This window comes from Saimiri boliviensis, chromosome 17 (genome assembly GCF_048565385.1).
Source record: "Saimiri boliviensis isolate mSaiBol1 chromosome 17, mSaiBol1.pri, whole genome shotgun sequence".
Classification (NCBI taxonomy): domain Eukaryota; kingdom Metazoa; phylum Chordata; class Mammalia; order Primates; family Cebidae; genus Saimiri; species Saimiri boliviensis.
Genome location: NC_133465.1, coordinates 32,266,026 through 32,277,875, shown reverse-complemented (window position 1 = coordinate 32,277,875; position 11,850 = coordinate 32,266,026). Strand labels below are relative to the sequence as shown.

The 11,850-nt window shown below is 51.4% G+C and overlaps 1 protein-coding gene across 2 annotated transcripts in view; it reads right to left on the bottom strand.

Moving 5' to 3' along the window:
• Nucleotides 1-985: 985 nt before the first annotated feature.
• KIF1C (kinesin family member 1C) overlaps nucleotides 986-11,850 on the bottom strand; it is a 30,520-nt gene continuing 19,655 nt past the window's right edge. For both annotated transcript variants that reach the window (XM_039475889.2, XM_003931362.4), the window contains 5 exons: nucleotides 7,164-7,247; nucleotides 6,571-6,757; nucleotides 6,371-6,443; nucleotides 3,423-4,040; nucleotides 986-2,219 (listed from right to left, as the gene is read on the bottom strand). In XM_039475889.2, the coding sequence (XP_039331823.1) occupies nucleotides 1,536-2,219; nucleotides 3,423-4,040; nucleotides 6,371-6,443; nucleotides 6,571-6,757; nucleotides 7,164-7,247 (1,646 nt within the window). In that variant the 3' untranslated portion in view covers nucleotides 986-1,535. The remainder of the gene's footprint in view (nucleotides 2,220-3,422; nucleotides 4,041-6,370; nucleotides 6,444-6,570; nucleotides 6,758-7,163; nucleotides 7,248-11,850) is intronic.

Below are 11,850 nucleotides of genomic sequence, written 5' to 3'. Positions count from 1 at the left end.
GTAGTTAAGAGCTTCAAGTGGATGAAATTGTTTTCCTGAGAACAGGATGAAAATGTGGGGTCTCCAGACTTTGGCAAGCCAAAGGCAGAGTAGGAATACAATCTAACCTGCAAAATCCTGGTGATAGGGCATAGTCAAGGGCTCCTTGCTTTAAGACAGAACATTAAAACAAGCAGGTAACAAATAGTCTTAATACAAATTCTAACGGCAGGTAACACAACCAGGATGAAAACAATCAGGTAGGTGCAGTAAGCTTGCCCAACCCATTCGCTATCAGGAGCAACGGGCTACTTGGGAGACCTTTCAAACAAGTTAGGTGACTTAAACAAAGCAGAACTCCTCTATATCCCACAAATCCTCTGTATCTGTCAGCAACAGCCAGTTAGGCACTGACAGGCTGGCAGTCCCTCCACCTCCCCTCCCATCCCCCTTCTGTACTTAGTTCATAACAGATAGTGGTGTCAGTGGCACAGACTGAGACACCGGGTAAGCAAAAATGAAAGCAGGGGAGACAAGGCACGGTGGCTCACACCTGTAATCCCAGCACTTTGGGAGGCCAAGGCAGGCGGATCACTTGTTAGGAGTTTGAGACCAGCCTGGCCAACATGCAGAAACCCCATCTCTTCTAAAAATACAAAAATGAGCCGGGTGTGGTGGTGCATGCCTGTAATCCCAGCTGCTCAGGAGACTGAGGGAGAACTGCTTAAACCCAGGAGGCAGAGGTTGCGGTGAGTCAAGACTGCACCACTGTACTCCAACCAGGGAGCAAGATTCTGTCCAAAAAAAAAAAAAGCAAGGGAAACAGAAAGCCTGGGCTGTGCACCCTGGAGACAGGAGGCTGAATTTCAGGAAGACAAGATGGAATCTGGGTGGTATTGCATGGCACACACATATAAACCTTCACTGATATGTATGCATAAGACCTGTGCCATTACCTTATATAACCTATACCTCCATGAAAACACAAAACAAACAGGCCACAAGCTCCCTGTTTGCTATCCTTTATTAAAGGGCCCACATTCTCATGGGACTCCAGCCAAACCAGTCAGGTCCCCCAAATATAGCAGGAGGCCTGGAAGGGGAGGGGAATGACTTATGATCCTACCATGCCTCCCTAGAAACAGAAACCACCACAGACAGGGGCTGGGGAGAACTCATCTCTCTCTCATTCTTCTCCCTCTTTGAGTCTTCTCCCTCTTTCCCCTATTTGAAAAGAAAGTCAAACACTGGCTACGCAGCACCCCAGCCCCCCACCCCACCCATAGCAGCGTTTGTGGGACCCACCCCCTGCCAAGGGGTGGCCCCGAGGCAGCTTCCTATCTCTCCCTTCACTTTGGTTTGCTCCTGGCAACTCTGTGCCCCTTCCTTTCCTCAGCCTCCAGCTCAGTCTCCACTTGTCTTCCATCACCTACTCGGACCTTCTCTCTCATCTCCTGGGCCTCTCTGCCCCAGCACTTCTGGGGAAGCAGCGTCTCGGGCATCTTCCCTTCTCCTAGCAAGGGGCCCCACCAGGCCCTCTGCCCAGGATGTGGGACTCACACAGCCGCCCCACTCTCCTTGAGGTCAGGGGCAGAGCGCTGCCGTCTCATTCGTGGGGGAGTAGTGTATGGGGGGTAGCGGGGCCCTGGGGGCCGCTGGGCTGGGTAGGATTGGGGCGGCTGGGGATAAGAGTTGTGCTTTTTGGGCTGGAAGTGCTGGGGTTCAGGCTGTGCAGAACCCACTCCTCGGGATCGGCCCCCTCCATCCAGGGAGTTCCTGCGGTGATGGTGGGACCTTCTGGGACTCGGAGGCCTTCGGGCAGGGGTGGCTGGAGGGGGAGTGACCTCCTCAGGGGGTTGGGGTGCAGCTGGAGCCTCCCCGCTCCCCATCCCTGGCCAGAACTCCCGGTGCTGGGGGTTGCTCTTGAAGGGAAATCGTAGCTTGCAGTCGTGAGGGGGCACAAAGCGGGCTGGAGGCCTGCGCAGCCCCCCGCCCCGGCCCCCGGAGCCCTGCAGTCCCTGCAGCCGTAGCTGCTCCTGCTTGAGCCAGCGAAGACGACCACGACGGAAGGCAGGGTCCTCCTCCATGAGCCGTGATACCCGCTCCCAGCTTGAAAGTGGTGGTGACGGGGGCTGGGCTGATGGCATGCGGTCACTGGGGGCTGCCTCCTCTGCTGCCTCTGATCCTTCAGGCAGGGCCCAGGGGACCTCACCACCTTCTTCCTTCTCATCCTCATGATCCTGGGAGGGAGGAGTGAGAGAAAAGGAGAAGGGACGTAAGGAGAGCTGAATCCTGAGGACATGTGGATTCAAGAGGGACCTGGAGTGACTGGATGTCAAGGGTCTGGAGAAAAGCCTGGAGATAAGGAAGCTAGAAAAGTAGTGGAATAGGAGCATGGGCTTGAGAAGGTCTGAGCTCAGGCCTGGGCTGGCCACTTCCCAGCTATGTGACTGGGTCTTTGGCTTGTAACCTCTCAGTGCCTCAGTTTCTGCATCTGTAAGATGGCATCAATAATAGTACCTGGTGTTTAGGGTTGTTCTAAGAAATTGGTATTTCAGATGGAGAACAGAGCAGGAAAGGAAGAGACAAAGCCAGCTCAGAGATGGCTACAAAAGATTCATGAGAAGACATCATTTCAGTAAAGACCTGAAGTGAAGGGCCATCTCTACAGTTATTTGAGGGAAAAGCATTCTAGGCAGAAGGAACAGCAGGTGCAAAGGTCCTGAGGCCAGCAAGTTCAAGGAACAGCAAGGAAGCCAGTGAGGCTGGAGTGGTATGGAGGAGCTGAATAATGTCCCCATTAGAAAGATGTAACAGCAAAAATTTTGTCGGCTGATTAAGTAACCCCAATGGCCTGCACAAATGTCTGGCACACAGTAGGAAATCAAATATTTATCTGTTGAGCATACATGCAAAACAGGAATAGATGATAAGACTACCACCCACAAGGCTGCTGTGAAGATTAATCAGGACCACACACAAAAAGCACTCCTCACAGCAGCTCAGCAGCTCCACAGAGTAAATGACCAACAAGAAGGGAGAGGGGAAGGGGGTGGTGATAAGACACATGGATGACATTCCTCAAGCACTAACTTAAAACTGTATACTTCATATCAGTGGGTCTTAGACTTCACTGTACTTCAGAAACACCCAGAGCTTATTATAGATGCAGAATGGGCCTCAAAGATGTGGATTCAGTAGGTTCGGGGCAGAACCCAGGAATCTGCATTTTTAATTAGCAGCCTGGTGGTGGTGAAGCATGTGGTTCATAAACGATACTGAGAAAAACTGTGCTATACTTCAGTGTAATTTTTTCCAGACTCAGGGGAAAGGAGGTTAAGCTCTGAGATGGGAGGCTCAGACTCTTAAAAGAAAGAGCTGAGGGAGGAGAGAAAGAGCTGAAGGAGGAGAGAAGGGGAGAGAGAAGACAGGGCCAGGCCTACCTGGGCCAGGGGGATGACCCTCTCCATGCGGAGCATGCGGTCCCGCAGGGCCTGCAGCTCCCGATCCTTGGTGCTGTTCTGCAGCTTCACCTCCTGCAGAATCCCCGTCAGCTTGTCGATGTGGGCCCGGAGGTCCTCTACCTCTGCCCCTCGAGCTCCCTCCTCACTACCACCACCACTGCCAGCTCCACCTCCTTCCTCCTCGCCCACGGTGTCCCAGACATCCCGGGCCACAGCCCTCCAGGCATCTCCGGGGCCTTCCGGCTTGCCATAGGTGCGACACAGCTCCCGCATCTTGAGGGCGGCCAGGGCCTCAATCTCAGCCCGCCCGTGGCGGAAGTCAGCCAAGGCCACCTCGTAGCAGATCTCCTTCACTGCCTGCATCTTCAGGTCAGCCATGGTGGCCCAGCGAGGGTCTTTGCCCTGAAGCCTCCGTCGCTGGGGGATCTGATAAACCCTGCGAGGGGCCCTGCGCTTGCCACTGCTGGGCAGACCACAGCGTTTGACAATGGTCTGGACCGTAGTGGGTGGCAGCTGCTCCCGCAAGGAGGAGATGAGCCGCCAGCTCTCTTCACAGGAGCGCTTGTCAGAGTCATCCCCACTGTCCGAGTCTGCATACTGGAGCCACAGAGAGAAAGAGGAAGAGAGGGCTAAGGATATCCAGAGCCCATGTGTCTTGGTCCAGTGTGTCCTGAGGACACTGGAAACACTTATCAGGGAGCCTGGGTTCAAGTCCTGCTCCACCCCAACAGTGCACCCTCAGGCAGACTACTGAACTCTGCTCCTCTAGACAACAGAGACAATGATGGTATCGACCTCCCAGACACATTTGGAGTATTTAGAACCATGGCTGGCACTGAGAAAGTTACCATAAGCATTGGCTGTAGCTAATCAAGTGTGGAACTTTGTGCAAGACTTAAAAGACCATTTAAGGTTTGGTGGCTTGTGCCTGTAATCCCAGGACTCTGGAAGGACAAGGATTGCTTGAGCCCAAGAGCTGATGACCAGCCTGGGCAATGTAGTGAGGCCTCCACCTCTGTAAAAAATAAAAAATTTGGCCAGGTGCGGTGGCTCGAGCCTGTAATCCCAGCACTTTGGGAGGCCGAGGCGGGTGGATCAAGAGATGGAGACCATCCTGGTCAACATGGTGAAACCCCGTCTCTACTAAAAATACAAAAAATTAGCTGGACATGGTGGCGCGTGCCTGTAATCCCAGCTACTCAGGAGGCTGAGGCAGGAGAATTGCCTGAACCCGGGAGGCGGAGGTTGCGGTGAGCCGAGATCGGGCCATTGCACTCCAGCCTGGGTAACAAGAGCAAAACTCCGTCTCAAAAAAATAAAATAAAATAAAATAAAATAAAAAAATAAATAAAAAATTTAGCCAGGCATGGAAGCGCACACTTGTGATCCCAGCTACTCAGGAGGTTGAGGTGGGAGGATTGCTTGAACCCAAGGAGTTTGAGGCTGCACTAAGCTATGATCAGGCCACTGCACTCCAGCCAGGGTGACAGAGCAAAATACTGTCTTAAAAACAAAACAGAAAGTCCATTTGACCCACTTATGCCTAGTGTTCCATTATTGGAATGCTAAGGAGCCTGCCACCATGTTCCATTATTGGAATGCTAAGCATGTGGGAGTTATTTATGTCCTACTGCTCAAGGTCATCACCAAAGTCTGATTTTTAACTCATACAAAAATTTAAAAATGGCAACCTCTGGCATAAATGGATTGAAAAACAATCTTGCTGGGCACAGTGGCTCACGCCTGAAATCCCAGCACTTTGGGAGGCCGAGGGGGTGGATCACCTGAGGTCAGGAGTTCCAGACCAACCTGGCCAACATGGTGAAACCCCGTCTCTACTAAAAATACAAAAACTAGCTGGGCGTGGTGGCAGGCTCCTGTAATCCCAGCTACTGGGGAGGCATGAGAATTGCTTGAACCCAGGAGGCAGAGGCTACAGTGAGCTGAGATCATGCCATTGCTTTCCAGCTTGGGCAACAGAGAGAGACTCTGTCTCAAAAAAAAGAAAAAAAAAAAAAAGAGGCTAGGAGTGGTGGCTCAAGACTGTAATCGCAGCACTCTGGGAGGCTGAGGTGGGCGGATCAGGAGGTCAAGAGATCAAGATCACGGTAAAACCCCGACTCTACTAAAATAATACAAAAATTAGCTGGGGCCAGGTGCGGTGGCTCACGCCTATAATCCCAGCACTTTGGGAGGCCGAGGCAGGTGAATTATGAGGTCAAGAGATCGAGACCATCCTGGTCAACAAGGTGAAACCCTGTCTCTACTAAAAATACAAAAATTAGCTGGGCATGGTGGCGCACGCCTGTAGTCCCAGCTACTCAGGAGGCTGAGGCAGGAGAGTTGCTTGAACCCAGGAGGCAGAGGTTGCAGTGAGCCGAGATCGCGCCATTGCACTCCAGCCTAGGTAACAAGAATGAAACTCAGTCTCAAAAAAAAAAAAAAAAAATTAGCCGGGCATGGTGGTGTGCACCCGTGGTCCCAGCTACTTGGGAGTCTGAGGCAGGAGAATTGCTTGAACCCGGGAAGTGGAGTTTGCAGTGAGCCAAGATTGCGCCACTGCACTCCAGCCTGCCACTTTGCCACTTGGCAACAGGGCGAGACTCTGTCTCAAAAAAAAAAAAAAAAAAAAAAAAAACAATCTTAATAGCAACACAAGTGATATACTTGGATATGGTGAAAATCAAAAACTTGCCATAATCAACTAGAGTATGGGAAGTCCTGGTCAACTGGAGGAATCTTCCTTCCTTCCTCATAATGGATTCCTCCAGCAGTCACATCTCTCTCCTGGCTTTTTTCTCTCTGACCCTTCCCCTTATCCCCATGCCCACTTCCCACTCTGGCTCAGGCGGTGACCACTGCACTCAGACTCAGGCTTGCTGCTCATCTGCCCGTCAGCCCGTCCCCCAGCCCCTGCTTCCCCTCACCAGTCGCTGCTGCTCCAGCAGAAGATCGGCTTCTTCCTTTTCTTTCCGGTACTGATTCTCCAGATCCTGCAGCCTGGGATTGAGCCGGGAGGGAAGGAAGAGCAACTTTGGTTGCTCTAACAAGAGGAGGACACTGGGGTGCAGAGGCCTAGGAAGGACAGCCTAGAGGGCCATAGGGGATGTGGGTAACCCCCTCGTACCTCTTCTCCATCTCTAGCTTGATGTCGATGCCTTGCTGCTCCAACAGTTCCTTCTGGGCAAAGTTCCAGTCGACTGGCTCAGAGGGCGGTCCTGGGGGTGGAGGGACCCCTCGTTCCCGTTCCAGCCTTGCCTGCTCCGGGTGATTGAAGCGGAAAACGTGGTTCTTGCCCATCACAATTCTATTCCCTGAAGATGGGCGGAGGGAAAAGTAAACTCACTCCCCAACAACAAACTCATCCCTACACCCAAGGCATAGAGAATCTGGCCCCAGGGGCTGTGACACCCTCTCGTCCATCACCCCAAGTCTGAGGGCAGCCAGAGCCTATGCTCCCCTGGCTGACACCCAGGGACCAACCCCATTCCTGCCAGCAAAAGGGAATTACGAGAGCTGGGCATTCGCTTCCTGTTCCCTGGGGCAGCAAGACAAACGAATACCTGACTCCTTTACCTTCACTTCCCAGTTCCTTCTTTATATCCACATGCTATTTCTGATTTATTTCAGGGTCCTCCTCTAGGATGCACCCAGAAGGCCCTCCCTTGAGACTTCCTACACACAGCCACGCTCAGAACCCTCAATCTGCAACACATCTACCTGACTTCAGCACCAGCGGCTCCGTCACGAGCTTCCCATTCACATATGTCTCAGCTCCTTCACAAGGCTCCAGAGTGACCACCACTGAACAGAAGGGCAGAACAAAGGGAAAGATTTGATCTTGGGGGAAGGTGGGTCATAGTCACAGATTCCCACCTTGCCTTACCCCGAAAAACCACACATGCACCACCAGTCCCACCCCCAGTACCTGTGGGGGGTGCCATGGCCCCTCTGGTGGCAGGCAGCACGGGAAAGGAAGAGCAGAAGGAGGGTTAGAGCCCCAACTACAATTCCCAGAAGCCTCTGCAGTGACTCTTGATTCACCCACCTCTACCTTCCCCAGCAGCAGCTTAGAAAACCAGTAATTCTCAAAAGGATTCATTCTTCATGTTTAACTGGTGAGAGGCCCTGTCATTTCTGCCTTCCAGATATCCATTACTACCTTTCCCACTGACATTATCCCTGGTGGGGCCTGGATTCCTCCACCAGGCTTCTAGCCCAGCTCTCTGCCTCATGCATCCTGCAAACTGTCATCTGACTTATCTTCTCAGACCACAGCTGACATATAACAAGAGAAAGTCAACCCAACCCAAACATCCCTCAACCTGCACCTCAGTACAAATCACTGAGCCTGCCAGTTTCTGGGGACACGAAGATGCAAGGCAGCTCCCTGCCCTAGAGGAGCAGTGGCCACTGCCACAAAGAAACCCTGGTATCCCAAAGGCCCAGGCTCTGCATCTCCTTAGCTAGGGATGCTGAACAAGTCAATTTAACGTCTGTGTCAATCTGTAAAATGGGATAGGTCGGGTGTGGTGGCTCACGCCTGTAATCCCAGCACTCTGGAAGGCCAAGGCAGGTGGATCATGAGGTCAGGGGTTCAAGACCAGCCTGGCCAAGATAGTGAAACCTGTCTCTACTAAAAACTACAAATATTAGCTGAGCGTGGTGGTGCGTGCCTGTAATTCCAGCTACTCAGGAGGCTGAGGCAGGAGAATCGCTTGAACCCCAGCAGCAGAGGTTGCAGTAAGCCAACACCGTGCCACTGCACTCCATCGGGGATGACAGAGACTCTGTCTCAAAAATAAATAAATAAAAAAGAGGGGATAATTAAATCTTCCTTCAAAGAGTGGTTAGAAGACCCAAATAAGTAAACCATAAAATAACATGCAAACATGAGTTTTATTATTGTAATACTTAGGCTAAAAGTAATAGAGAAACAGAGAGACTGGGATGAACTATAACATCAGGCAAAGACAGGGACAAATGATGCTGCTGGAAGAACAAGGAGAGCAGAGGCCTCAGCTTAGGGGCAGAAGGAAGGAAAACGAGCCAATGCAAAGGGAGACTCAGAAGAGAATGGGCAGAGACAGCCAAGGGCATCACGGGAGTCAGGGAACAGCAGCAGCAGAAGTGGACAGCAAGAAGGGATGTGGGGTGTGTAGAGGGGATGCCACCTATCCCACCTTCACTTCATTTCCCACCATGACCCAAAATTAATCTATTGATTCAAACCCAAATATATCACACTCCTACTACCTTCCAGACGCTATTTTATTAGGCCTTAGAAATGCAGTGGTGAGGCCGGGCGCGGTGGCTCAAGCCTGTAATCCCAGCACTTTGGGAGGCCGAGGAGGGTGGATCACAAGGTCAAGAGATCGAGACCATCCTGATCAACATGGTGAAACCCCGTCTCTACTAAAAATACTAAAAATTAGCTGGGCATGGAGGCGCGTGCCTGTAATCCCAGCTTCTCAGGAGGCTGAGGCAGGAGAATTGCCTGAACCCAGGAGGCGGAGGTTGCGGTGAGCCGAGATCGCGCCATTGCACTCCAGCCTGGGTAACAAGAGCGAAACTCCGTCTCAAAAAAAAAAAAAAAGGCCGGGCACGGTGGCTCAAGCCTGTAATCCCAGCACTTTGGGAGGCCGAGGCGGGTGGATCACAAGGTCAAGAGATCGAGACCATCTTGGTCAACATGGTGAAACCCCGTCTCTACTAAAAATACAAAAAAAATAGCTGGGCATGGTGGTGCGTGCCTGTAATCCCAGCTACTCAGGAGGCTGAGGCAGGAGAATTGCCTGAACCCAGGAGGCGGAGGTTGCGGTGAGCCGAGATCGCGCCATTGCACTCCAGCCTGGGTAACAAGAGCGAAACTCCGTCTCAAAAAAAAAAAAAAAGGCCGGGCACGGTGGCTCAAGCCTGTAATCCCAGCACTTTGGGAGGCCGAGGCGGGTGGATCACAAGGTCAAGAGATCGAGACCATCTTGGTCAACATGGTGAAACCCCGTCTCTACTAAAAATACAAAAAAAATAGCTGGGCATGGTGGTGCGTGCCTGTAATCCCAGCTACTCAGGAGGCTGAGGCAGGAGAATTGCCTGAACCCAGGAGGCGGAGGTTGCGGTGAGCCGAGATCGCGCCATTGCACTCCAGCCTGGGTAACAAGAGCGAAACTCCGTCTCAAAAAAAAAAAAAAAAGAAATGCAGTGGTGATATAAAACAAAACATCCGGCCGGGCGCGGTGGCTCAAGCCTGTAATCCCAGCACTTTGGGAAGCCGAGGCGGGTGGATCACAAGGTCAAGAGATCGAGACCGTCCTGGTCAACATGGTGAAACCCCGTCTCTACTCAAAATACAAAAAATTAGCTGGGCATGGTGGCACGTGCCTGTAATCCCAGCTACTCAGGAGGCTGAGGCAGGAGAATTGCCTGAACCCAGGAGGCAGAGGTTGCAGTGAGCTGAGATCGCACCATTGCACTCCAGCCTGGGTAACAAGAGCGAAACTCCGTCAAAAAAAAAACAAAAACAAAAACAAAAACAAAATATCCCTGCTCTTATAGAGCTTACTTCTGGCTGGTAAGACAGACAATAAACAAGATAATCAAAAGTATTTGATTGTGATGGATGCAATTTATTTATCTATTTACTTTGAGATGGAGTCTCACTCTTGTTGCCCAGGTTGGAGACAGGGAGAATTGCTTGAACCCAGGAGGCAGAGGTTGCAGTGAGCCGAGATCTCACCACTGCACTCCAGCCTGGTGAAGAGTGAGACTCTGTCTCAAAAAAAAAAAAAAAAAAAAAAGAAAGAAAGAAAAAGATTCTCCTGCCTCAGCCTCTCGAGTAGCTGGAATTACAGATGTGTGCCACCATGCCCAGCTAACTTTTGTATTTTTAAGTAGAGATGGAGTTTCACCATGTTGGCCAGGCTGGTCTCGAACTCCTGACTTCGTGATCTGCCCGCCTCAGCCTCCCAAAGTGCTGGGAATATAGGTGTACAGACCGACCTCTGGATGGGTCTTACATCTGCTGTTAAGAACCAAGACCCACAGGCACTAAACCAGGCGTCCCCAAACTTTTTACACAGGGGGCCAGTTCACTGTCCCTCAGACCGTTGGAGGGCCGCCACATACTGTACTCCTCTCACTGACCACCAATGAAAGAGGTGCCCCTTCCTGATGTGCAGCGGGAGGCCGGATAAATGGCCTCAGGGGGCCGCATGCGGCGTAGTTTGGGGATGCCTGGAATAAACCATCACAATCCCCATCCTTTGCAACACAGAAACATTGGCTGCTTTTATTGTGACTTATGTCACAGTCTTGCACTCATGTGTCATCTCCGCACAATCTGAGCTCCTTGCCATTGGGCTCGCTCTGCTGAGGTGTATTTTTCGTGACTTGTATGGCTTTTATATCTCCCCCAGCAAGTGGCTTAAGGTAGCCACACGACAGGAACTTGGCAGTAACTCCCAGGGCTGAACTGATTCAACAGCTTTCAACCCAAAATGCCAGAAACATTTGCTGTCACTGAGGACTTGAACCAGACCAGAACAACTACCTTAATCTGCTGACCCTGAACCAAATGGAAACCCAAAAGGTTTTTTTTTTTTTTTTCTTTTTTGAGACGGAGTTTCGCTCTTGTTACCCAGGCTGGAGTGCAATGGTGCGATCTTGGCTCACCGCAACCTCCGCCTCCTGGGTTCAGGCAATTCTCCTGCCTCAGCCTCCTGAGTAGTTGGGATTACAGGCAAGCGCCACCATGCCCAGCTACTTTTTTGTGTTTTTAGTAGAGACGGGGTTTCACCATGTTGACCAGGATGGTCTCGATCTCTTGACCTCGTGATCCACCCGCCTCGGCCTCCCAAAGTGCTGGGATTACAGGCTTGAGCCACCGCGCCCGGCCTTTTTTTTTTCTTTTTTTGGAGACAGAGTCTCACTCTGTTGAGACTAGCCTGGCCAATGTGGTGAAATCCCATCTCTGCTAAAAACATAAAAATTAATCAGATGTGGTAGTGTGTGCCTGTAATCCCAGCTACTAGGGCGGCTGAGGCAGGATAATTGCTTGAACCTGGGAGGCGGAGGTTGCAGTGCACTGAGATCATGCCACTGCACTCCAGCCTGGGTGACAAAAGCAAAACTCCATCTCAAAAAAACAAAATGTGTTCACCATACCCGCCCCAGGTACCTTGTCCCCTGGAAGGGGTTAGGCTAAGCTAGGTCTCTGAGGCACAATGCATATACCAGGTCCAAGCTGACAGACAGCATATGTGTACCACGTCCTGCCTCCCTGACCAACTCATTTTCACAGAGCGTGACTTCATTGAGCTTATGTGAACCCAAATCATTCTATTTTTTTAAAAGTGTCAGAACTAAAACAAATTGGTGACCTCGACAGGTGCAGTGGCCCATACCAGTA